Source organism: Anolis sagrei, chromosome 3, assembly GCF_037176765.1.
Source record: "Anolis sagrei isolate rAnoSag1 chromosome 3, rAnoSag1.mat, whole genome shotgun sequence".
Taxonomy (NCBI): Eukaryota; Metazoa; Chordata; class Lepidosauria; order Squamata; family Dactyloidae; genus Anolis; species Anolis sagrei.
In genome coordinates this window covers 213841267-213867637 of record NC_090023.1, presented here as the reverse complement: position 1 = coordinate 213867637, position 26371 = coordinate 213841267, and the positions used below count along the sequence as shown (strand labels likewise).

At 39.6% G+C, this 26371-nt stretch overlaps 1 protein-coding gene across 3 annotated transcripts in view; it reads left to right on the top strand.

Annotated features, from left to right (window-relative positions):
• Positions 1-26371, top strand: part of NEURL1 (neuralized E3 ubiquitin protein ligase 1) — a 209675-nt gene that overhangs the window by 119676 nt on the left and 63628 nt on the right. For all 3 annotated transcript variants that reach the window (XM_060768331.2, XM_060768332.2, XM_060768333.2), the window contains exon 2: positions 22529-22770. In XM_060768331.2, the coding sequence (XP_060624314.2) occupies positions 22529-22770 (242 nt within the window). The remainder of the gene's footprint in view (positions 1-22528; positions 22771-26371) is intronic.

The following is a 26371-nucleotide window of genomic DNA, read 5'->3' as shown; positions in this document are numbered from 1 at the left end:
TGTTCTATTTTGTTAAAGTTTTTAACAAGAAGGTTGGAATAGTTAGTTATTGTGTGCCTTTAAGTCATTTCTGACATATGGTGACCCTAAGATGAACTTACCATAGAATTTTCTTGGCAGAAGTTTTCAGAGAACATTCACTTTAGCCTTCCTCTGAGGCTGAGAGAGTGTGTCTTCTCTTTAGTAACTAAGGCAGTGGTTCTCAACCTATGGATCCTCAGGTGTTTTGGCCTACAACTCCCAAAAATCCCAGCCGGTTTACCAGCTATTAGGATTTCTGGGAGTTGAAGGACAAAATATCTGGGGACCCAAAGGTTGAGAACCACTGAACTAAGGTTTCCACAGAAGAGCAGGATTTCAGACCTTGTTCTCTGGTGACCTAATCCAGTTCTAAAACCATTATAACATGTTTGGAGTCAGTCATATGGACTTCCCTATGGATCATACCTAGCCCACAGAGAGAGAAATGTTAAGTGGAGGGAAGGTATACAACTGGTCCATCCTGTGTAGTTTCTGCCTTCAGACACTTTCCAGAACAGTGATAGAAGACATTAAAGCAATGGTTCCCAACTTTTTGTTCTCCAGGTGTTTTGGACTTCAGCTCCCAGAAATCCCAGCCAGCTTACCAACTGTTTGGAATTGTGGGAGCTGAGATCCAAAATACCTGGAGAACCAGAGTTCAGGAACCTTCACTAAAGGAAAATGTGGCTTTAATGGGACCCTGCATGAAATGTTTCCTCCTTTTGGCCAATATGTTTCCAGAAGTTTGGTTCCTTCAAAATTTTGTGCTTGGGCAATTGGACTTGCAAATAAAACCATACTTCCTTCCAAATAAGCAATATTTGCAAAATGCTAATAAAGCTAATTTGCAAAATGAGGAAGTGAGAACAGCTCATGCAAAAGTTCATGCTCAGACAGTACATTAGTCACCAATTGCATGGGGCCAGGGGCCAATTCCTCTTAAACCTCCACATTGGCTGCCACTTTTCAGAGCAAGTAAAAAACCAGTCCCTTTCAAAATCGTGATGGTAGTGTTTAAGAGTCTACCAGGTTCAGGGGTGCTTGTGAAGTTGGGTTGGGGTATTTTTATGTGGTTGAGGACTGAGTTAGCTTCTTTGTTTGATTGACCAAGACCCCATCACAGTGGGCTCCAACTGGCAGCATTCCAGGCAATCCAATAAATTATGGATGTTAGATATCTTTAAAAAAAATCCAGGAGCACATCAGAACAGACTCTAAGATATCCCTAAGATTGAACTACTCATCTTAAAGGTATAAAATGGAATGGGGGAATCGTGAAGAATTGCAGGCCAGCAATAATGTTTTTGAGGGTAAACTAGGTTAAGCATTATTAAACATAAAATTGCCAAACATGGAGAATAACAAGTTTTGCTGAAGAAAAATCAACTATCTTTTAGAGTTTTAGAGTTAGTTTCAAGATGCACATGGCGTCTCTTGATCAAAAATGGCATAAGAAGAAAGGTCCTTCTGTGAACAGGGCATTGGTTAAAGAACAAGGAACAGAGAGTATGAACAAATTTATAGTGGAAGAATGTAGACCATGAGATTCTCAAGCAGATAGATTGAAAGCAATGTATCTGCTTGAGGATCTCATGGTCTACATTGCCTCTTTACTTGTTTCCAGAATTATGAATGAGTGATCAGATTTGGGGATGGCATCCAATTATTCAGGATAGCAGTGCGGATTACATTTTGAATTCCTGCTTGAACATTTTCCTGGGAATTTAAAAATAAATAAATAAACTTTATTTGTATACCGCCTTATCTCCCCAAAGGGACTCAGGGCAGCTCCCAACATCTAAGGCAAACATTCAATTGCCAGAAAGAAACCATACAGATAATTACATCAAAATAACACATTCGACAACATAACACAACCTAATAACCTTAATAGACAAAATAACAACTAAAAACATCATAAAATACAAAAGATTCTATTAAAATGTATTAAAGATAAAAATATTAAAAACTCAATTCATTGTAGCTCCATCAGTGGAGGTTCAACAAAACCAATGGCCAGGGTTACTAAATGCACATGGGCCAACTATAAAAGGGCTGGGCATGGGATAGTAGAAATAGGAGAGGACATTGCCTTTCTGTCTGCCGGTGGAGTTCCCATAGGCCTCTATGGGAAGCACTGTGTAGTAGGAAATAGGACAGTGGTTCTCAACCTGTGGGTCCTCAGATGTTTTGGTTTTCAACTCCCAGAAATCCTAACAACTGGCAAACTGGCTGGGATTTCTGAGACCCACAGGTTGAGAACCACTGAAATAGGATGATGGACTAGTTCAGTGTTTCTCAAACTCTGCTTCTCTGGGTATTTTGGACTTCATCTTCGAGAAATCCCAGCCAGCTTACCAGCTGTTAGGAATTGTGGGAGCTGAAGTCCAAAACATCTGGAAGAACACAGTTTGGGAAACTCTGAACTAAATAATCCTTAATGTTTAATAGAGCAAGCAGTGTGCTTTTCAAGTTCTTATAACAGTTAAGAAGAAGAAAAGTGGAAGAAAGGCAAACTCGGCGAAGTTGTTTGTGGGTCACTCCAGCATACTCACAGTCTAAAGCCGGCATCTGCCAGCTGTTTTGGCCTCCCATTCCCAGAATTTCTGACCATTGAACAAGCTGGCTAGGGCTTCTGGGAGTTGTAGGCCAAAACAGGTGGAGGGCCACAGTTGAAGATGCCTGGCCTAAAGATATCAGGGGCTGATACTGGTTTTGCAAAATGGCTCCTTTTTGTTACGACTTTGGAAATGAGACTTGACTTATATAACATGACTTATAGTGAAAGAAAAAGAAGACGTTCAAGAATCCTTGCAAAGAAGAATCCCATGCCTTTCTAGATGTCCCTAAAGTGGGGGCAGAGGGTGGGGAGAACAGGGAGAAGCAGTAATAGTTGGAGGGAATGGAGGGGATTTGTAAGCAAACATCTGCCATTGGGAGGGAGGCACAGTGTACGGCTATTATACCATTTATGGTCATTGGTTTTCAGTTATTGTGCAGTATAACAGCTGCCCATAGTAAACATGGACTGTATAAATGGAGTGCAATGTAATGGCATTGAAAATAGCATAAAGGGTAGTGCAGCCAGTCTTCAACAGAGCCAGAAATAGACACCATGGCTCTTTCCCCCCTAGTTCTGTGTTTCTAGTCACAAGACCGTATCATTGATCCCCTGAGATAACAAAAACAAAACACAACTCTGTAAATGCGAGGTGCTTGTTTACACAATATCTAGTAGATTCCACTCAGTGAGGCTTTTTCTATAGTCAACATCCAGTAAGGTTCCTGCTAGTCTATGCTCATTAAAGTACATGCAGTGTACTACTGTGATCAAGAACTTATTTTGCTGTACAGCATCTTAAAATGCCAGAATTGAAAAATTAAAATCACAATAAAGCTATGCATGGCTTTTGTAAACCAACATTTTAATAAATCAGCAACCAGACTTGCTAATCAAATGACTTAAAGGTTTGTGCTAATGTTAACTGCTTTGTCCACCTTTTCTATGAGGAGATAATGGGAGCTTCTCGTGGCTCTTACATGGAAAGCATTCCACAACTTGTGAACAAGAAAGAGGAAAGCCCTCTCTTGCAGACCTGTCAAGCAGACCCACAAGTGGTGGTATCCTTAGAATACCTCAGAAATAAGATCTTAATAACTGGAAGGATTTGTGGCAAGACAAGACAGCCCTTTAGATAACTCGGCACTAAGCTATTTAGGGCTTTAAAGGTTAAAACCAGGACCTTGAACTGAATCAGGAAAACAACTGGAAACCTATAAAGATCTTTCAGTCTTGCTTATGAGGCTAGTTACTGCATTTTTCTGAGGCTTCCAAGTGTTCTTCAAGAGTAGCTATGCACAAACAGAACCTATTACAATATTCTAATTATGATGTAACCAAGGTATGAATAACGTGCAAATTAGATCAGCTTAGCAAAAATTACAACTAGCACATTAAAAACGAATGTGAAAACATGATCCTGGTCACCCTTGGTGGCTGTTGCTTTTCATTTCAGTGAGGTGGTGGTTTTACCAAGGTTCTAATCTTATTATGGGTATAGGGTTTAGCACCATGGATAGCTCCTTTAGAAAGATGACAAGAGGGATCCTCTCACCTCTGCAGGAGTCTACCGTATACCATGCAGCTGTGGACAAGTCTACATAGGGACCTCCAAACGCAGCATTGTCCAAACATGAATCAAGGAACATGAAAAGCACTGAAGACTAATTCAACCAGAGAAGTCAGCCATAGCAGAGCACCTGATGAACCAGCCTGGACACAGCATATTATTTGAGAACATAGAAATGCTGGACCACTCTAACAACCATCATGTCAGAATACACAGAGAAGCCACTGAAATCCACAAGCATGTCGACAATTTCAACAGAAAGAAGAAAACCATGAAAATGAACAAAATCTACCGGTATTTAAAAAAAACTCTAACATCAAGACAGTAAATGAAGAACAACACTCAAAAAGCAGGGAATTCCAGACAGGAAACAATCAGGGCCAACTAACATCTCACAACAAAATATTCCCCCAGGCAGGAAGCAGTCAGGCTTTGAAGCTGTAAGGCTATTCCATGCTAATCAAAGTGGCCAGTTTCAACATTCACACTTGCCTCAAGCAGACAAGAGTTCTTTCTCCCACGCTAGACATTCCACAGGCATATAAACCCCACTTGTCTAGTTTCCAACAGACTTCACAACTTCTGAAGATGCCTGCCATAGATGTGGGTGAAATGTCAGTTGAAACTGCTTCTGGAACATGGCCATACAGCCTGGAAAACTCACAGCAACCCAGCTCCTTTACAGTTTGGAACTTTACTTTGACAACCCCTTTCAACAGCACGTCTCAATGTCCAACTTATTTTTCCTCCATGTTATACATTTGATTGGCCTAGAAATATAGTAACATTTGTATGGTTGTAGCATGAATAGAAAGGCATTCAAGGATATCATGATCTCTGGGAAAAATTGCAGCATAGATTTCACTGCTCTTGTATTTCATTCACAGCTATTCAGTGTCTTTTTCTTTCTTTCTTTTTTTTTCATTTTTACTATATCGCAGAATACTGGCCTTCCTGGCTTTAAACTGTTGTCAATTCCCTTTTATTTCAATACAAGTCCAAAGTTGTGTGTGTGGCTGTTTATATCTTGCAAGTATATTTCCTAATAATTTGACTTGTAAACATCCCAAAACAGAACCATCTATTAAGGAGACCCGTATAAACTCTCAATAATGTTTGATAATCTCCAGAAATAAAACTATTTTATAGTTAGATTTTACTCAGAATGAGTAAATATTCACTAGCTTAAACTGTAGGTAATAAAACACTGAGTTCTGTTTCTAGAGAAAAGCAGGCATGTGTCAGGAAGATTCACACATTTCCATCTGAAAAAATAGATGCCAGGGCAGTATTCTAAAATATCTTTAAACAGAATAGACTGTACTAAACTCTGAAAAAATAGTAATTTTTTGCTTTTATAAAATTGTTCTTTCCCAAGGCTTGATTGAGTGATACATGATATCCTGGGAGGAATTTTGGAACAATTTTGGCATTTACTAAAACTGAGGATAGTACCCATGATCTTGTTATGATCTTGTGGTTTTGTTGGGTGAAGATACAGGGTTATTTTGAGCTGAACATCGCAGCCTACTTGAAAATCTGTCCTACAATTCTTGCTTTATTATCCATAGCAGTTTTGTTGTTGTTGTTTATTCGTTCAGTCACTTCCGGTTCTTCGTGTCCTCATGGACCAACCCACCCCAGAGCTCCCTGTTGTCCGTTGCAACCCCCATCTCCTTCAAGGTCAAACCAGCCACTACAAGGATACCATCCATCCCTCTTGCCCTTGGCCGGCCCCTCTTCCTTTTTCCTTCCACTTTCCCCAGCATCATTATCTTCTCCGAGCTACCCTGTCTTCTCATGTGGCAAAGTACTTCATCTTTGCCTCTAATATCCTTCCCTCCAGTGAGCAGTCGGGCTTTGTTTCCTGAATTATGGACTGGTTGGCTCTTCTCGCGGTCCAAGGTACTCTCAGAACTTTCCTCCAACACCACAGTTCAAAAGCATCTATCTTTCTTTGCTCAGCCTTCCTTATTGGTCCAGCTCTCACACTCTTAGGTTACTAAGGGAAATACCATTGCTTTAACTATGCAGACCTTCATTGCCAGTGTGCTATCTTTACTCTTCACTATTTTATTGAGACTGGTCATTGCTCTCCTCCCAAGAAGTAAAGTAAAAAGCTGGAGTTAGTTTACAGTAAATGTCTACAGCTATAATAAATTTGTATGTGTAAAAATGAGTTTTCTCCAAAGGATTATCACATTCTTTTTAAATAATTAGCTGTAATTAAAGTTTGTATGCTCCTATCCATACAAAATGTCAAATCCCATGAAGACTCTATGAACAATCATGAAACTACCTCCTAGCAATTCATGTATAGAGTTTGGCTTCATTGCTAGACCAAGAAAGGCCGACACCTCAGATAGCAGGTGAAGGGGAACCAATGCCAGCCGAAACCCTTGGGCATTCCCTGCACATGGAAGACAGAACAGTGTGTCCTAAATTAATGTTTTGCCTATAGACAAGACCTATCCCTAAATTAATGTTTTGCCTATAAGAAAGACCTATCCCATTGTTTCTATTGAAATAAAATTCCTATCAGCTCCTAGCTGACTTTAAAACAGACTGAATGAAACTGGAGATTCCTAGCAGATGATGGAAAAGGGAGATTTGTGCCAAAGTGTTCCACAGAAGCACCCTTTACTTTACATGGTACAAAGCCTTCTACACAGGAAGGAAGTGATAAGAGACCTTAAGGATGTAGCAGTAGGCACATCTTTTCACTGTCCTCTTTCCAGTGGCAAGTTTGCTGTGAAAACATCTGTTTGGATTACTTTGGGTTTTTGTTGTGTTTGCTCTTTGTTTACAGGAAGCAACTCCCAGTATTGAACCAAGTCTCATGTCTCATATCTCATGTCTATGGCAAACCTTTTCCAATACAAAGTAATCAGCTGATTATTTGGATAAAACATTTATTCTGCCTGTGTATATTATGTATAATCTGAAGGAAAATCATAGAACATGTTATTTCATGGCAGCTCACTTTGGCTTTTGATACAGTACCATCCATTTATCCATGGATACAATTTTCAGTTTCCCATGCTTGATAGACTATTCCTTCCAGAAGTGTTTGTGAGCCTCTCAAGGTTCTTCATTGCAGTTCTATGAAATGTTTCCACCCTAAATATAGTCAAAATAAGAATACTGGCACAAGAGTTTAACCCATTGCACCATCGGGGGGCTAACTAATTACCAGTTATCATTAGTATTCAAGTATTTTAAACCATTTGCTTTGAAAATTATTTATAACCTATTATAAAGCAACACATTATGTGTAAAATACTGCCCTTGGCACCTGAGTTTTGAAAAGTTACCTTTTTGAGTGCAACACTCAGTGTTCATCAGCCAATATGACTAGTAGCCATTCTGGTTAGAGATTCTGAGAGCTTTTTGCTATTCTTTCTTGACACACAAAATCTGCTGGTTGAGTTAGCCTTCTCACATTGCTTGTTGGAAGAAACATCCCTAACAAAAGGTGTAACAGTCTGGGAACACTGGATGCTTAGCACGTGCAGCACTGCAGTGTGCGAGATAGGTCTTATACTATTTTATCTACACAGGAAAAGTAGGAATGATGTTTGTGTACAATAGGCTGAGAATGGTCAGGTACATATCCATTTTGCAGCTAGAAAAAAATGTCTGGTTTCCATCAAAATTGTGACATCAGATGGCATCTTGACAGGAAAGAGAAGCATATTATGCAGCTCTCCTGAAGTTACAGCAAGCAAATATAACCTCTCGCTTCTCCTGCTATTGTTCTTACAGCCTAAACTGGAGTAAACCAGAATATTCTAGATATACTTCATGTAGTTTTAGCATCTCCTTACTTATAGCTCATTTGCCTTTAATCATGAGAGGGCTTTCCTCTGGAATATGAAGGTGATGTTGAGGGGTTTTTTTTGCCTTTCATCTTCTTTGATTAATCTCTGTTTGTGATCTCTGTTACAAAACTGAAGGCTTATGCAGCCTTGATCCTGTGAAACCATGGAAAAACAAATGAGCAAAGACCAAGGAAGGGGTTAGGAGATATGGTAGACAAAGGAGAGCAGAATGATACTGTGAGCAGGAGACACAAGGCCATCTTCCTTCTATTGCATAATAATGTGAGGCAGGTAAAACTATTTTTTACAGATTTGATTAAAATGTTTTCTTTGGGAACTTCTATGTCCTCCAGTGTGATTCTGTGGTCAAATTCTGCAAGAGATTGACCATAGAATTGTACTGGAGAACCTTGAGAAAATATGTATGATAGAGAAAATATGTGCAATAACTTGATTACTGCTGTTATTTTAATTCCTGGACATATTTTAAAAATAAATTAAAATAAAGAAGCAAAGATAAACTGTTTGAAGAAATCCCCTGAGATCATGGGATAATATATAGATGTAGGAAGAAGACATGAAGAATTAGTTCTAATTTCAAGTGATACCGTATGACGAAACAAAGTGGTTACATTTACCCAGGCATGTGATAAAGTGGACAAGCAAAGCCTTGTAAACATGGAAGTGAATCTAATACGGCAAAAGTAAGAGAGTAAAAGAAAATGGGTCAAAAGACAGATGGTCTTATACAAATTTGAGAAGTAATGAAATGGTTTAGTTCTAGAAGCAAAGAGATTAAAGATGATCTAAATTAATTTGGGACTAGAGTAACCATAGTATTACCACCGTCAGGAACAAATAAAAATTCTGCATGGAAAAGAGATTGCAATGATGGTTGTCCTTGGGGTGAAAACAAAAATGAGTAAAACTTTTCTTTCACCTGAGTGTTCAGAACAGAAAAGATTGAAGCACCAAAATACTTCCAGTGGAATGAGCGAGGAAGATGTATTCTGATTTCAAAATACAAAAACAGCATGTATATAAATAATAGGGATTGTTATGCTTCATTTGACACAAACAATATGTAAATTTTGATTTTTAACACATTTTTCTTAGTGGAACCTTCATGACTGACAGTCACTTGTTTCCCACCTGATAGCACTGCTCTGTGTTCTCCATCAAATGCTGGCTTTACAAAACCTTGAAAAATAGATTTGACATTGGCATTATTGAAGACAGATGTACACCCTAATTTTCTTGTAGGAGATGCTCCAATCCCTCAATTGTTTCTGTTGCTTTCACTGCACTTTTCTCAGCTTTGACATATATATAGAGAGAGAGGGGGGGGGGGAGGAGAATGAGAAAATGTACACATGGTTTCAAACATGGAGTTACAAGGGTGTGCAGAACAGTGATTGTGGGATCATGGATTGGGAAATCTGCTCAGTTGTGCTAATGAAGGTACTCAACTTGGTATGTATCTGTTATCTACACTAATGTGACTGTTTCAGCACAGTGGGTTGGTGTGATCAATCTTTGCTACTAGACATACATAGATTGAGTCTTTGGTGCATTCATCTAACATTGCAGGAGCCCCCGGTGGCACAGTGGGTTAAACCCCTGTGCCAGCAGGACTGAAGACCGACAGGTCGCAGGTTCGAATCCGGGGAGAGGCAGATGAGCTCCCTCTATCAGCGCCAGCTCTTCATGTGGGGACATGAGAGAAGCCTCCCACAAGGATGATAAAAACATCAAATCATCCAGGCGTCCCCTGGGCAATGTCCTTGCAGACGGCCAATTCTCTCACACCAAAAGCGACTTGATCCTGACACGACAAAAATAAAGAAAGAAAGAAAGAAAATCTAACATTGCTATTGTTGTCTCTCTTCTCCAAAACATTTGATCATCATTAGTAGCATAGTTATAATTATGATAATTTGGAAATTAAGGTGGGTTCCAAAATTTCTGTAGAAACAGAAAACCTGGCCAACATTGGGTATGGGCTAATGGGAGAAATCTATTTAAAGCAGTGTTTGGGTCCTTCCCACCCCCCACCCCCTTTTTGCTTGGAAAAGTTAATTTGGCTGGGCTACAACTCCTAAAAGTTATTTTTAAAAAAGAGTACTTTCAAAGTTGGAGAACGTTTATTCACTGTTGTGTTTGAAGAACTTAATTTTCAAGCAAATAACTATTTGATACACATGGTGTGTTTTTTTTAATGAATGAGAGGATCTAAGCAGCTGTGGTTGATGCTTAATGGCATCATGAGGGTCCACTTTGTGAGAATGTCCTCCTGTTCAGGACAACACCAACTGCTGACACTTCATCTCAGGCTTTGATCCTGAAATCTCGGGGGGTGGGATATTCTTGGCTTGATAATCAAAATTCTGTGTTTTTTTCTGGGTTCTTGATTCAATTCTAAGTGGAAATAAACAGTACTTTGCTTCTGGATGTTCATTGCTGAGCCATGGGCAAATGCAACTGACAACCACAAAGCCTTTTATGATTCACTTTCTGTTCTTGGGTGAAAAAGTCCCTTTCAAGGGAATATAGGGAAAAACCTTGTCATTAGTTTCTGTTGATTGGGGAAGATAATTAGGCTTCAGTCCTGGAATAAAACAAGGGTTTACAGACCAAAGTGCTGACCTCATAAATGACATAAAATAAACTACATAGGATTCCAGATTTATAAACCAATGGTTTGTCTGTGGCACATACTACCACAGTTGCAGCCATTATTCACAGTGAGCCTTTAAATCCCTTTCTATTGCATTGTGTCTTTTTCTTTTACTGCATGTTAACTACTGTTTAATTCTGAACATGGCTTTGGAATGTTCATTTATTCTCTTTGTTCTGGTTGTCTCTCCTTCTTCCAGTTTTTTAAATGTGTGAAGAGTTTAGCTTTAAACTTTTCTGAACCTAATTCTGTCTCATACATTTGCTGGAATTTAATAGGATGACTTCCAAGTTACTGCATTGTGCATGGAAAATGTGCCCAGGATAGGTTTTCCATTAAAATGTATTTAAACTGGAAGAGAATGCTGGCAGTTTTACAAATATTCCAGAACTAGATCCCCAAATACTATGACTAGTATTTCTTCTTTCTTTCTTCCAAAAGATTAACTGCTGGTTTATATTTAGCCACAAGAATTTTTTTAACAAAAGGAGTGGACTCTGTCTGAGGCCCTCTGAAGGGAAGCAAACAACTTCTACATTGATTTGTAGACTATGGAAATAAAGCAAGGCCATAAAATACAGATGGAATCTCCTTTTAGTGTTTCGAAGTGTGAACTCCTAATTATATTTAGTGAACACACAATATTAATGAGAGCTGTTAGTATGTTTCTGTTAAATGATGCCATACTGAAAAACATAAAATGGAGGTCCATATCATATATGGATTATGCCTTCCATTTTATATTGATTTCTATACAATATTTCTTCTGGCTTCTTCCAGCGCCCTTCCTGTTGTTGCTTCCTGAAACAAAGCAAAAATGTGGGCAGGCTTTACTGTTAGAATGAGTGAGGCAACTGCTTCAGGCGGCGAGTAGCAAAACAGCACTACATTGGGTATTCCCTCTCCCTTTGTTGGACACTGCTCAGTTTACTCCATAGTCTGTGCCATGTCACCAAAACCATGTTTCTCCCGTCATGTTTTTTTGGTAATCATGGGCCCAAAATTTGTCCCATTTGTTTGATTAGTGTTTCTGTTTTGTTCCGTCCATTTGGATGGCACGAAATGGAAAGGCCCCTTCTGAAACGAAAATGCAATCGATATGAAAGGCAGGTGCAAGTGGGTATCGGCTCCAAGCCTGCTTTTCGGATTGATTGCCTGGGGCCTAGCAGAGCCTGCAGCCGAGTGCCGAGTAAGGAGCGGACCTTATTGGGCTCTCAGCTGCAGGCCTTGCGAGGCCAGGGTGAGTAGTCCCAAAACCTGTACCCAGTGGCCCGGGAGCTTTGGGCCTATGGGTGAAGTCCCTCTCCAATAATGGGCCAAAAGAAAACAGATCTTTCGGCCCTGAAAACAAAAAACAAATATCTGACTCCTGATTTCAGGAGGCTCAGGTGAAAACGGATCCCCCCCCCCCCCCCGAAAGCTAGGACACAAAATGGATTAAGGTAAGTCCCGAATGCACATGACTAGTAGATTCTATCCCATTGTCAGCATTCAACAGGCAATACAATTCTGTTTGTCAGTGATTCTCAACCTGTGGGTCCCTAGATATTTTAGCCTTCAACTCCCAGAAATCCTAACAGCTGGTAAACTGGATGGGATTTCTGGAAGTTGTAGGCCAAAATACCTGGGGACCCACAGGTTGAGAACCACTGCTGTATATGCAATGGAAGAAGGAATGCCTTTCCTGGTGTAAATCAACCTTGGAGAAGCCCCACATTAAGCACTTACACATTGAATCTGGAACTGTTGTCCAGACCACCTGGAACTATATCCACTCTGCTGGACTGTCACATGTTGCCAACACCCCTAAACGGTCACAGACCTACTTCCAAACTCCTGGTCATTGTGGGTGTCTCATGGCCGACAAGGAGGAAGGTAAGCAATTCCTTTCCCCTGTACTGATCGGCACAGAGAAAGGCTGACAGCAACAGTGTTCATGTGGATGTCAGATCAGGCTGAATTGAACCTCATCCCACTGTCAAGACTATCCTGAAGTCCTGGGATACTCTGGAGTTTCCAGAAAACTTTGGCTTATCTCCTGACTTTGGCAGAAATGGAGCAAAGTGAGTTTAAAGTTAAAAAAAGAAACCTACTGTGTGTCATAGAGACAGCCAGTGACTCATTCACTGTGAATCCTGGGATTTTTGGCACATGTGGTCAAGCCCTTAGAACTGCAACCACACTGCAGAATTATAGCACTTTGACACTACTTTAACTGTCATGGCCCCTTGATATTTACTCTTCTGTCAGAGAGCTCTGGATCCTGGGAGTCTATAGAATGGAGTCATGACAACTAAAGTGGTTTCAAACTGCCATAATTCTGCAGTGTAAATGGTCTCTTAATGGTAATACAGAGCAGAATATAATGAGGCTCGATCATTAAAACCATAAAGGAAAGTACTTTTATTTTTATATAGAAACAAAAAAAAGCTCTAGTGGATCAGACTACACATTCATTTTAGTCTGGCTTTCTGGAAAGCGAACAAGTATTTGTTGACATTTGTCTGTGTAGTGACATAACTTGGGGATGTATGGCAATAGTTTAAAAGGATGATGTGTCATTGGAGATTGGATGTGACACATATTCAAAGTAATTGTTTGGGGGGCATAAAAATGGTCTCCCCAGAGAGGTCAGGAAATGGATGATGCCGGACAATGTCTCCAGGGAGAAATAAAATGCAATACATCATGGACAGTCTTCTTCATGCTGTTCTCCAACTGATCATTTGTTGCTTTTTCAGGGACATTTGTCTTTTGTCTATAAGAGGTGGCTTATATGCTATGCCAGTACATATTTAATTTCTAAAGTGCTTGGTGAATGAACAAAACTGTAAATATTTTTTCTAAAAAAAGTTTGTTGTCCTTTCTGAAGACTTCATTTGTGTGATCAGAAGACCACTGTGTTTAATGGTAAATTCTATTTGTGTGTTTTAACATTGTACACATGTACAATGCAGGCATATTCTATATCTCTTTATAGTGACTGAACCAAGGTCAAGTGGGGTTGGTGGGGAAGGACCATGAACCAATTAAACCCAATTAAAACCATGAACCAATTTTAGGACTTGGGGTAAAACACATAACACATAATGGGCTTTTAGCAGATCCCCAGAAGCCTCAGGAACTTGGTTATGGTTTTAGATGGCTATCTGCCTGCAATTACAGGAAATTTTCAATTAAAAGCTTAAGGGAATGTACGGATTTGGTTGGAAAAAAGACAGTTCATGTTGTAGGGGGGAAAGAGCCTGTTGTATACTAGATCTGGCAGTTACTTATCTAGTCCAGTATTGTTTGGTAATTATGCAGGGTGTCAAGCACCGATCTTCTACATCAGGGCTTCTTAAACTGTGGGTCCCAACCCCAAATGTGGTTCTCTTAGCTCATCTGTAAGCCACCTTGAGTCCCCTCTAGGGTAGAGAAAGGTGGGATATAAATATAGTAATAATAATAATAATAATAATAATAATAATAATAATAATGTTGGGGTCCCAAAATGTTGGCAATAATAAAAAGTTTTCTGAACATCACCTAGTGGCTGTTTTAGACATTTACATGAATCTGTTCTGTCGTGGACTCTGCAAAAGATGGTTAAGGTGTACTTCAGAAAAAGGAAAGTCAGCCTGTTTAGCAAGCCTTACAAATGCTGATTTGGCTTAAGTAAATGTTTGATTTTTATACCTATTTTATATACCTAGGATAATATAAATTGTATAGTAATAATAATAATAATAATAATAATAATAATAATACCTGGGGTCATAATAAAATGTATAATGATGATGATGATGATGATGATGATGATGATGATATTAGGGGCCCGAAAAAAATTGGCAATAGTAAAAGTTTTCTGAACATCAACCTAGTGGCTGTTTTAGACATTTACATGAATTTGTTCTGTCGTGAGCTCTGCGAAAGATGGTTAAAGTGTACTACAGAAAAAGGAAAGTCAGCCTGTTTAGCAAGCCTTACAAATGCTGTTTTTATTTCAGTAAATGTTTGATTTTATACCTATTTTATATACCTGGGGTCATGTAAAAATGTATCAGGCCAAAAGGCGTCATGAGTGGAAAAGTTTAATAATAATAATAATAATAATAATAATAATAAATAATAATTGCAAAGGCTCTGGCATAGACCAGTACTGGTGGTCCCAGTGGTCATCAGCACACTGGGTGCCATGCCAAAAGATCTCGGTGGCATTTGGAAACCGTAAACATTGACAAAATCACAATCTGTCAACTGCAAGAGGCCACCTTACTTGGATCATAGAATCATAGAATCATAGAATCATAGAATCATAGAATCAAAGAGTTGGAAGAGACCTCATGGGCCATCCAGTCCAACCTCCTGCCAAGAAGCAGGAATATTGCATTCCAATCACCCCTGACAGATGGCTATCCAGCCTCTGTTTCAGAGCTTCCAAAGAAGGAGCCTCCACCACACTCTGGGGCAGAGAGTTCCACTGCTGAACGGCTCTGCACGCATCATTCGAAAATACATCACACAGTCCTAGACGCTTGTGATACGAAATCTAGCATATAGATCTTGTTTGCTGCGACATACTGTGTTTTTGTGTCAGTAAACTAATAATAATAATAATAATAATAATAATAATAATAATAACCTTATTCTTATACCCCGCCACCATCTCCTTGAAGGAACTCGGGCCGGCTTACATAGGACCAAATGTCCATAAGTCAATACACAAACAACCCATCTAAAAACAACACCATTAGAATAAGAACATAATCAAAGGAAGCATTTGTCCAGTTAAAAACAAAGTAAATAGACATAAAAGTATAAAACATTAGCATTAAAACTCCACCCAATCAATATTCAAATCCAGATCCACGAACCAAGGCTACTAAAATGTTCTACATCATCTGTTCTACTCAATTGCAGGTATTGAACTTGGAAGTCTTGCACCTCCATCACTGAGAGCATTATTACTTTCTCTTAAAAATAAATCCCCTACAAAGGAAAGCTTAGTGGTAAATTACATTTTAATCTTATCATTTCCTTACCTAAATGTTTCCAGGAGCAAAATACTTTTGTTTCATTTGTACCATGATAATCAAATGGCTATCTGGCAGCAAGGAGTGAAAATTGAATAGTACACACTCTGAACAGGACAGGTTTTATAAATGCATAAATGCTGTCCCTCCTTCTCCTTTCCTCATGACTAAAATTCTGTACAATGACAAATTATATTTCAAAAAAGTGCCTCCATTGGACCAAATGTGGATGCATCCACTTCATGCTTGGGTTGACAAAAAGGTATTGGGCAGGAGCCGTTATAATGTGTTTACTTACCCTTTTGTGTTTATATATCCTTTTGAATGAGAATTTCCATCTAGAATCCTTTATGATAAGCAGAAGTCAATTTATTCTGAGAAGGGTGACCAAGATGGCAAAAATTCTGGAAATTATTTTGGCACATAGTGCACAGACCCATACTGGGATGTTATACAGAGTTTGGCAGGAAAACACTGTAAGGGTCACAGTCTAATTAGTATTCTTGATTTACCTGTCCATTGTTGTAATTTCCACCCCATTTCCTTTGCTGCAAAATGTTCCCTGCAGCTGCAATCTCTGTCTCTATTCTGATAGTTACATGAAGCCCTTGGGACATATAATATATTCTAATTTTCAGCTGGAAATGAATTGCATTTGGAAATTGGCTTCAGGCATTGCAATAATATTCCTTCAACATTAGCCCTAAGACAAACACCACATTAAAACTAGAACATAGAAGCCTTCAACAATAGATGCACTTCAATATTTTAAGTTGGTTTCTGAATTGTAAGCAATGAAACAATGTAAATACCAGCTTTTTTTTTTAAAAAAAATGAACTCACTCTGATCATTTCGCTGAGCTATTTTCTTCTTGCTCCTTCAAGTCACCTAAAGTATCCTTACTGAACATGTAGAGTCACTTTTGTCTGGCAGTGCCAGCTTATCACAGTGAATATGTAGTTTTCTTCTCTGTCCTTACAGAACAGCTCAGCTCCCCTGGGCTACGAAATCTGTTCTGCCACCACAGACATATGTGGAGCTGTTTGTTGGAGTCTGCATAGAAAGCTTCAAGCTGTTTTGATTAGTCTGCTACCATGTTTTAAAAAGAACATTATATCCTTGGAAAAACATGTGTGGGGTTCTCAAAAATACTGCAATAATTTTTTTAAATGTACTGTAATCTATTTTTGCAGAGACATTCAAATGCCCACCTTTGCTTTTGATTTGGAAAAGTCATTTTCTCATAGTGGCAAACCTATTATAGTACAGTACGTTTCTACAAGAGGTCTTAGTTATTGCATCATTACTGCACCTTTGAGCACACGTAATGTGCATATATGTATTTGTGAAAGCAACGAGGCCCCAACATTTCATACAAAGATAATGAAACATATAATATAACATAGGTAAAGATAAAGGTTTTCCCTGACATTAAGTCTAGTCGTGTCCAACTCTGGAGGGTGGTGCTCATCTCCATTTCTAAGCCATTGTCCGAAGACACCTCCTAGGTCATGTGCCCAGCATGACTGCATGAAGCACTGGTATCTTCCTGCAGAAGCGGTACCTATTGATCTACTCACATATGCATGTTTTCGAACTGCTAGGTTGGCAGATGCTGGGCCTAACTAACAGTGGGAGCTCCCTGGATTTGAGCTGCCAACCTTTTGGTCAGCAAGTTCAGCACCTCAGTGGTTTGAACTGCTGCGCCACCAAGGGGGCCTGGTATAATATAACATACAATTTAGAAATATTAGAAATTAGTGCTATTAACATACAATATACAAATTGCAAAGTACACTATAGAAATTAATATAGATTGAGATAGTAAAACAGATGTCCAGCTAGTCTGTAAAGAGAAAAGGCTTCTATTAAGGCATTTTTCAACTTTATCTAAAACAAAATATGGTTAAAGCACATCGAACCTTTGGGTGAACTGAATCTGAATTTAGCACAATAGCTGAATGTGTCTCTGAATGCCTATCTTGAGAAAGGTTGTTGGTAGTCTTTCTGATTTATAGAGATGGGGTGCTTGCAAAACGTTTTCTACTCTGCTATGGCCAGACCTCACTTGGAATACCATGCCCAGTTCTGAGCACCAGGTCAAGAAAGATACTACTCTAACAAATGAGACTATATGTTCATAGGATGGTGACCAAGATGGCAAATTTTTTGAAAATGAAGCTTTGTAAGGAACAGCTTAGGGAGCTATGTATGTTTAGCTTGGAGATAAGAGGACTGAAAGGTGATATGGTGGCCATATCTAAGTATGTGAAGCGACATCACGTAGAAGTAAGTTTGTTTTCTGCTGCTCCAGAGATTATAACACTAGCCACGTGCTTCAAAATTACTGTACAAGAAAAGAGATTCCACTGACATATTGTGAATAACTCCATGACTGTAAGAATTGTTCATAGTGGAAGACTCAACCCAAGAAGGTGATGGATTCTCCATCTTTACAGGTCTTCAAACAGAGGTTTAGCTGCGTTTTCTTGTGTGGTGGGGGTTGGACTTATCAGTGGTTCCCAAACTTTGGTCCTCCAGGTGTTTTGGACTTCAACTCCCACAATTCCTAACAGCTGGTAAATGGCTGAGATTTCTGGGAGTTGAAGACCAAAGGTTGAGAACCACTGTCAGATGGTCATTGCAGTCTCATATGGATTTTTTTAAAAAAGGTGACTAACTTATAAATACATTTTGAGGGGCCATATTTAAAAATGCAACTCTATAGGGATGGGTAAAGGACATTTTGCTGCATAAAGTAGAGCAACTAACCCCCTGCCCTTGAATAAAAGTTCAGTGCCCCAAATCCACAGCATTTAGTTTAGTAAACAAGGCTGTAAATTGCACTGAAAAATGTGTGGCTCTCTCATAGTACCCAAAACAAGCTGCCCTAAGGCACCACTTTCACCTTGCTCAATGGTAGCGCTGGCCACACAATTGCCTACAGAAAACAGTTATTGCGAAAGTATGGTAGCTGCCTGGAAGGACTTTCCTGCCTGCTTTCTTAATCATCTCAGTCAGATTTCAGACTCATCCTAATATGAAGAAACAACAGAAAAGTGTTATGCATAATGCCATTAATGACAGAACTGCAGCGTGTCTTCATAAGCCACAGATCAGAGAAAAGCTAAATGACTCATTCAGCCTGACCCTGTGCCTCAGGGAAGACTGCACTTCATCTCACTGCTACACTTCTGTCGTTCCCGATGCTCTTAAATCTTCGGCGCAACAGAGACTGTGCTGTCACCTCAGGGCCATGTGCTTCAAAAAAGCTAGTTTTGCAGTCAGTGTCTGTTTCTTAACAATTGACCTGTATTTATAACCAAAAGCTGGCTCAAGGAGAACTGCATCAATTTGTGGAAGTGAAGGCAGAGGGAGCGGGGGGGGGGGGGGGGGGGGCTTAATCCTTCTTACTTTCTTTTGGTTAATTTTGCTTTAAGGCAGGCACTCCCAACCTGACATCCTTCAAATGTGTTTAACTACAAACCCGTTATTCCTATCCAGACTGGTTGTATTGGCTGTGAATGATGGATACTACAATCCAAAAATTGAGGGAGCCCATCATGCTTTTTGAAGTCCTGTCCTCTCTCACCTAAACTTGCTCTCATTGACATTTATGTTTTTTAAAAGCGCCCCCATGGCACAATGGGTTAAACCCTTGTGCCAGAAGGACTGCTGAATGACAGATAAGCAGTTTGAATCTGGGGAGAGTGGGTTCAACTCCCTCTGTCACCTCCAGCTCCCCATGCGGAAGCCTCCCACAAGGATGGTAAAACATCAAAGATCTGAGCATCCCCTGGGCAACGTCCTTGTAGACAGCCAATTCTCTCACACCAGAAGTGACTTGCAGTTTCTCAAGTTGCTCCTGACACAGGAAAAATACTTTTTCTGAAAGCATTTGTACAGAATCCTTGTACAAAGCTGAATGTCTGTATTTTTGTTTTTACTATATTTAGAATGATGTGTGGATAGACCTGGGAATGTGAATACATCTGGGATTAGTATCCAGCACTGAAGACTGAAATCTTCAGTCAGTCAGAAAGGAGATGGATGAACTGCTATGGCTGTTACTCCCCCAATGTGTTATCGCAGTACATGATATCAGTACATGTACTGTATTTGTGTATATAGTACATAGTATCAGTGTACTCTATTGAAGATTTTGCCTTGAAGTTGAAACTTTTCCCAAAGTTTCAGAAATACCACAAAGTAGGAGTAGACAAATCCCCTCAGATGTTACCAGACTGCAACTTCCATCAGCTCTATCTGGCTTTGGCAATGGTGAGGGATTCTAGGAGTTGCAGTACAACAACATGTGGAAGGCTGTTATTGCATATAGAATGCAGGAGGCTGTTGAATGTTAGATTCCACCCACCATCCATTAATTCAAGATTGACTCTGCATTCCCCCTTTTTTGTGCACATTACCAAGCTTTATTGAGAGTATTTCCATTTTCCACAATCTACTTTGCATCCAAATGGTGAACTAGCTTTGATAATAAAAATATCGCTTTGCATAGCAGCCTGTTACTGAGAAGTCAGCAGCAAGCACATGTAAACATTCATTTTGTACTTTGAATTTGAGAGCAAATTCCCTTCTTCCTTCTCTAATACTTTTTTTTCTGGGAAAAGCTGCTTGGCATGCGATGCATGCCTATTAAGAGAAAGGGGATCCTGATATTAAATTGCTAGGATATCCTTTTTATTGTAACTGAAATTGAGGTTATACTTGCAATTGAATAATTCAGTGGTTTCTACTGTAAATGAAAGGAAATGCCCACCTGTACTATGCAAATATCTTCCAGACTTCCATTTTACGAATTGAGGCAACCTAATTCAGACACTTGACAGGAGATAGAGTCTACCTTCTGTATCTGAACATAGAATGCACCATCCACAGTTCAAAAATATTCAAAACAACCCAAAAATCAAACCTTGATTTTGCTATTTTATAAAAGACACCCCATTTTGCTATACCATTATATATGGACTTGAGTGTCCATGGATTCTGGTATAAATTCAGGGCTGGAACCAAACTATAGAGGATACCAACGCCCCACTAATATCAAAGTTCTCCATTTTAAGAAACAACAGCTGTTTAAAGTATCAAAAGGTTTTAGGAACTTTGTTCTAGGGATTGCTACCAGACTGGAAGAAAGTATTTTGCAGCACTTAACTAGGATAGTTAAATTTATGCAAGGAACTAGGATACCAAAACCTTCTGGAAAGTTCATTCTAATGAGTAAAATCATACCATAGCATGGATCTACTTTCCTCTGGTTTCTGCCTCCTGCAGCATTCTGGGGTTTGTAGTTTAGTGAAGCCCAGGACCTGTATGGCTGAGCAGTTTAAACGCCCCTCCCTAAACTACAAGCCCCAGAATTCTGCAGGAAGCAGAATTGTTCATTCCAATTTTATTTTTGAGCTGCATTGTGGGGGGTCTCTTGTGTCTCCAATACAAGCTGAACAGATCATTGGTCTCCCCATTATTGTGTGCCTGTCAGCTTTGTCTCAATGGGAAGGAACAGTACAATATGGTGTGATCTGATGTGACCAAAGGTTGAACATCTTATAATCTAGCATATAGATTATAAAATCAACATTATATGATGCAGAATATACAAGAAAAAATTCAGCACTTGTGTTGATCAAGTACATCTATGAGAGGGATTATTTAATAAACATTGTTATCATACACTGTTGTAGTGCAGTTATTCCACTTCAACTGCCATGGCGACCAATCTTATGGAATACTGAGATTCACATTTTAGGAAGGTACATTTGGAAATCTTAGCCAGAGAACTCTTGTACAAATCCCAGAATTCCACAAAGTGTTGCCATGAGACTTAAAGTGGAATATTGTGCTATAATGGTGTTGGGTAATAAAGAGCATAGTGTGTTCTGCAAAGGTTGATGTATGCATTTGTAGATAATGGCATCATGGATTATGCCTCTACTTAATTTGTTTAGGGCAGTGGTTCCCAACCTTTTTTGACCAGGGACCACTTTGGCCAAAGACCAATCTCCAACATTAGTATCAAAAGGATCACAAGTTAGTTTTTGGTCAACTTTCAATTCAGTTTGGTTATTTGGTGTGCTGATTCAGGAAATTGCATTGGATAGACTACATCAGCTCTAGTTTCTGATGAAGAACATATGCCATCCAGTAGTGGCTGTCTGTTCACCCACAGAAAACCATATTTAATAAGCCTTGGCACTATAAGAGAGTTTTGCGAGACCGGTCACTCTTGTTGCAACAGTGTAGTAACAGTGAGGACACGGACCATATTTTAGTTAATGGGGACCACTGGTGAGAACCACTGGTATAGGGACTCTACTGTTGTATAACTGCCAAATAATCTCTACCAGCAATTGAAGGCAGACACCCTGTTGTTGGTGAAAATGAGGCACACACACACACTGTACTTTCCTTACATATGCATTGGAACATTACATTCTCTTATGCATTGAAGGCACACAACAAAGGAGCCATGCAAAAGCTGCACTTTGATTTATAGTTTTTAGTGGCTCCCAAAATCTTACAACTTACACTCCTGTTGAGTTTTGCAGCGCAATCTTTCTTCATAGTCCATTTCCCACTATGGGCCTTTGCACACTTTTGTCTCATTTATTCAGTTCTTCAACAAGGACAGTGTCATTCTGCATCTGGCCCCAATGTTTATATGTGTTTACAGAGTTGTCCTCTTAAGTAATCTATATATGGTAACTTAGGCTGAGTTTATTTTTTAAAGGTTACTCTGGTAGTCTTCAGTTAATGAGCTGTAAATGGTTTAATAATGATAAGCTTCATTGTTTTCATTGACATTTCAAAAATAAATGTTCTCTTCCCCTTTTTCTGTCCAGACTCCATAGGCGGTCCATTTCCTGCTTCTTCCCACCGATGCCACCACAAACAGAAACACTGCCTGCCCATCCCACAGTGTGGAGCCCTCTCAATCAGCCCATTGCTTTTCCACCCCCACACCAAAGGGTCGCAGATCATCATGGACACCACACAGAAGGCAGTCAAGCGCCAGGCTTCCTTCTGCAATGCCATCACCTTCAGCAACAGGCCAATTGTCATCTATGAGCAAGTCAGGCTCAAGGTGAGTGAATGTCTATCCTGCTAAGCTGCTTTGTGGGAATCTGAATTGATGCGGTATATTAGGTCCTCATAAGAAATGAGAAAATTCCTACTAGATCTCCTCTCCTCATGACCTGGTTCCCAGTGGGGATCTTCCTGCTCTAAGCTTGTAATTTGCTCAGGAAGAATTGCAAGAAGCTGTCCATCAAACAAATGCTTAATTTGGCCTTTGGAACATCAGATTGAGTTGCGGAGATCAGGTTTTCCCTCCAGATCAGATTAAAACCTAACAATGCTTGTACTATGGACCACCAGTGGTGAAGTGGGTTAAACTGCTGAGCTGAACTAGCTGATTGAAAGGTCAAGGTTCAAATTCGGGGAGTGGCATGAGCTCCCATTTTTAGCTCCAGCTTCTGCCAACCCAGCAGTTCAAAAACATGCAAATGTGAATAGATCAATAGGTACCAATACAGCAGGAAGGTAATGGTGCTCCATGCAGTCATGCTGGCCACATGACATTGGAGGTGTCTATAGACATTGCAGGCTCTTCATCTTAGAAATGGAGATGAGCATCATTCTGGACTTAATGTCAGGAGAAAACCTTTACCTGCCTATGCTTGTATTCCCTTGAGGATTTCATTCTAGCAACAGATAGGTGATTTCTGAATCTGAACACAGACCCCAAATTATTAAAACAAGTGTGCACACTTTTCCTCCTATCCATCCATTAGCTGTTTTTGAGGCACATGACAGTGACCAAGTACAGGGTGCGGTAGCTTAACTTCCTTTTTAAAAATGTGCGGCATTCAGTTAGCTGTGGTCTCATTCAAGAGGCAGGAGTATAAAGTTTTGTCCTGACACAGTTCAGTCACCATCATGCATTGGAACAGTGAGGAGCGTGCTTTTGCCATTGAGGCCTACTTTTCGAGTGGATGTTCTGTGATCGCAACCTAGTGCACCTTTCGGAATCATTTTAATTTAGCCCCATTGGCCCCTGTCCCAGACCAGAAATCAATTGTGACATGGTTCTCTACATTCAGACAAACTGCAAGTGCAACAAAATGAAGAACTAGAGTCCCTCGGCCCATTAGATCACCTGAGAAGATTGAGGCAGTGAGAGCTCCAATGTTGTGATCACCACGGCATTCTGCGTGCAAACATGCGTCTGCCCTTGGACTTTCCGATCGTTCTGTGAGGAGAATTCTTCATGATGATCTTCATTTCCATCCTTACAAGATGACGATTGTGTAGGAACTTTCTGAATGTGACTTCAATTCACGAAGGAATGTGTGTGAAGTTCTTCTCGAAGTCATTCCTGATGACGCTATTTTTTTTTAAGTGATAAAGCCCATTTTCATTTGTGTGGATCCGTCAACAAACAAAACATGCGCTACTGGGCTGACAACAATCCTTGAGAATTGCATCAAAAGCCTTTGCATTCACCTAAAATCACAGTGTGGTGTGCAGTTTCCTCAGCTGGAGTTATTGGTCCCTGGTTCTTTGAGGAAAATGAAGTCGCAGCAACAGTGAATTCGGACCGGTATGTAAACATGTTACGGGAATTTTTTCCCACAGCTAGATGGGTTGGACTTAGGGGACATTTGGTTCCAATACGATGGTGCAACTGCACACACCTCAAGAGCATCGATGGCTGTTTTGAGGGAACACTTCCCAGTGTGCCTCATCTCAATTAGGGCAGATTTGGAGTGGCCGGCCCGCTCTCCAGATTTGGCCCCTTGTGATTTTTTTCTATGGGTTTTTTTGAAATCCCGTGTTTATGTAACCGTCCAAGGACCCTACAAGATTTGAAGACCACCATCCAGGAAGAAAATGCCAACATAACACCTGCTATGCTGGCAAGAGTCATGACAAACACCAGAAATCGGTTTACTCAGTGTATGGAGAATGGGGGATGTCACCTACCTAATTTGATCTTCAAAACTACGTAAAACAAAACTTTAGGTATGTGCCTACATTATAAAAAAAATCTGATTCATACAATGGGTTTTATTAAGTTTTGAAAAAAGGAAGTTATGCTGCTGCACCCTGTACAACTGCCTTTGAATAGGAAATACTACATTTGAAATACGCTCCCCTCCATTCCCAAATTTCTTTGTAGGCTGGCTGAAATCTTCTGGCACACACTCTGCCCTGGTGTGCTTCCTTTCTTTCTGGATGCTTCCTCATCCCGCTGCCTGGCACAGCATTGCTTTTAAAAATTAATGGTTGGAGTGTTGTGTGTCCTGTTTTATGTGACTATTTTACAGGCTTACAGACATGGTTAGTGTGCAGATAAGAGTGTACAAAACCAGCAATTGTGTGCTGACATTTCTTTCTTTCTCAAAAGCTTCTGGGGATTTGCAATGTTTAAAATGGTATAATAAATAATATGATTTTAAAAAGCAATGAAGGTTACTGCTGCTTTTGTTCCCTTCTTTGTATATTTATTGCAGTTGTCTCACTTTATTGCATTTTGCTGCATCCAAAGTGTCTAGTTAAAGGATAGCTGGTCTGACAAGTAAAGCAGAGGAAAGTGTGCTTTTGCTAAATATATCTTATTAAATGTGCTCACTTTGTGCTTATTTCAAAAAATGAATGGGTTTAATATAAGATTTTTGAATGTCTGTAAAAAAAAGGGCCAAACTATGCTTTGTTCAGCCTTCTTTTGTGAAAAAGATAAGATGTTATATTTGTTTTTCATCTTTGCTCAGCCTACAGACAATACTTAATGTTGTTATTGTTGAAAGAATTGAAGAGTGGTTTTATTTCAGGTGCATTTTGTGATTATTGGGTGTTTTCTCTGCTATCACTTTTTCCTACCTAATTAAGTTTTCCTTCTTGTTTCCTTGGTACCAAGACTCTTGACATCCTGTTTAGGATTTAGAGGGAAAAGAATAAAAAATATGGAAGGAAAGGAGAAGGGGGAAAAACTTGAAGCTCACCTTGACTGCCAAAACATGTGCCCAAAGCTCTTAGCTTGGTTTGCATGTCGGCACTTGGGGTGCTTCTCTTATTAAGAAGTGTCTGGAGTACTACTAGCAAAAATGGCTTTTAGGAAATGACACATGTCTAGATTTGATGGGTAGAAAGATGCTCTTTGCCAATCCAAGAATTTTGTTTTCTTCGCTCCTTGATGGCTGCTTGCTTTGCATATTGATACAAGATTTAGAATATCTTTCTGAGAACAAATCTGATTGCTTTTTCACTTTTGCACTGCCAATGATGATAGAGCAGAGACTTCACTGTGCAGCTGTGAAGTGGATTTTTTAAATGGCAAAGGTGCAAGATTCCAGTACAGGCTGAGTATCCCTTGTCTGAAGTGCTTGTCTCTTTCACATTTTGGAATACATGTATTTCCATATATGTACATAATGAGATATTTTGGAGACAAGACCCAAGTCTAAACATGGAGTTCATTCATGTTTCATATGCATCTTTCTACTCATAGCCTAGATTGTTAAAAATAATATTGAGCATGGAACAAATTTTGTGTTAATTAAACCATCAGAAAGCAAATTCCATATAAGAGATATTCCACCTGTACATTTTCCTAGTAGAAGGTTCCATTAGTCTTTTTAAATCGTATCAGAAGTGACTTGAGAATCTGTGAGTTGCTTCTGGTG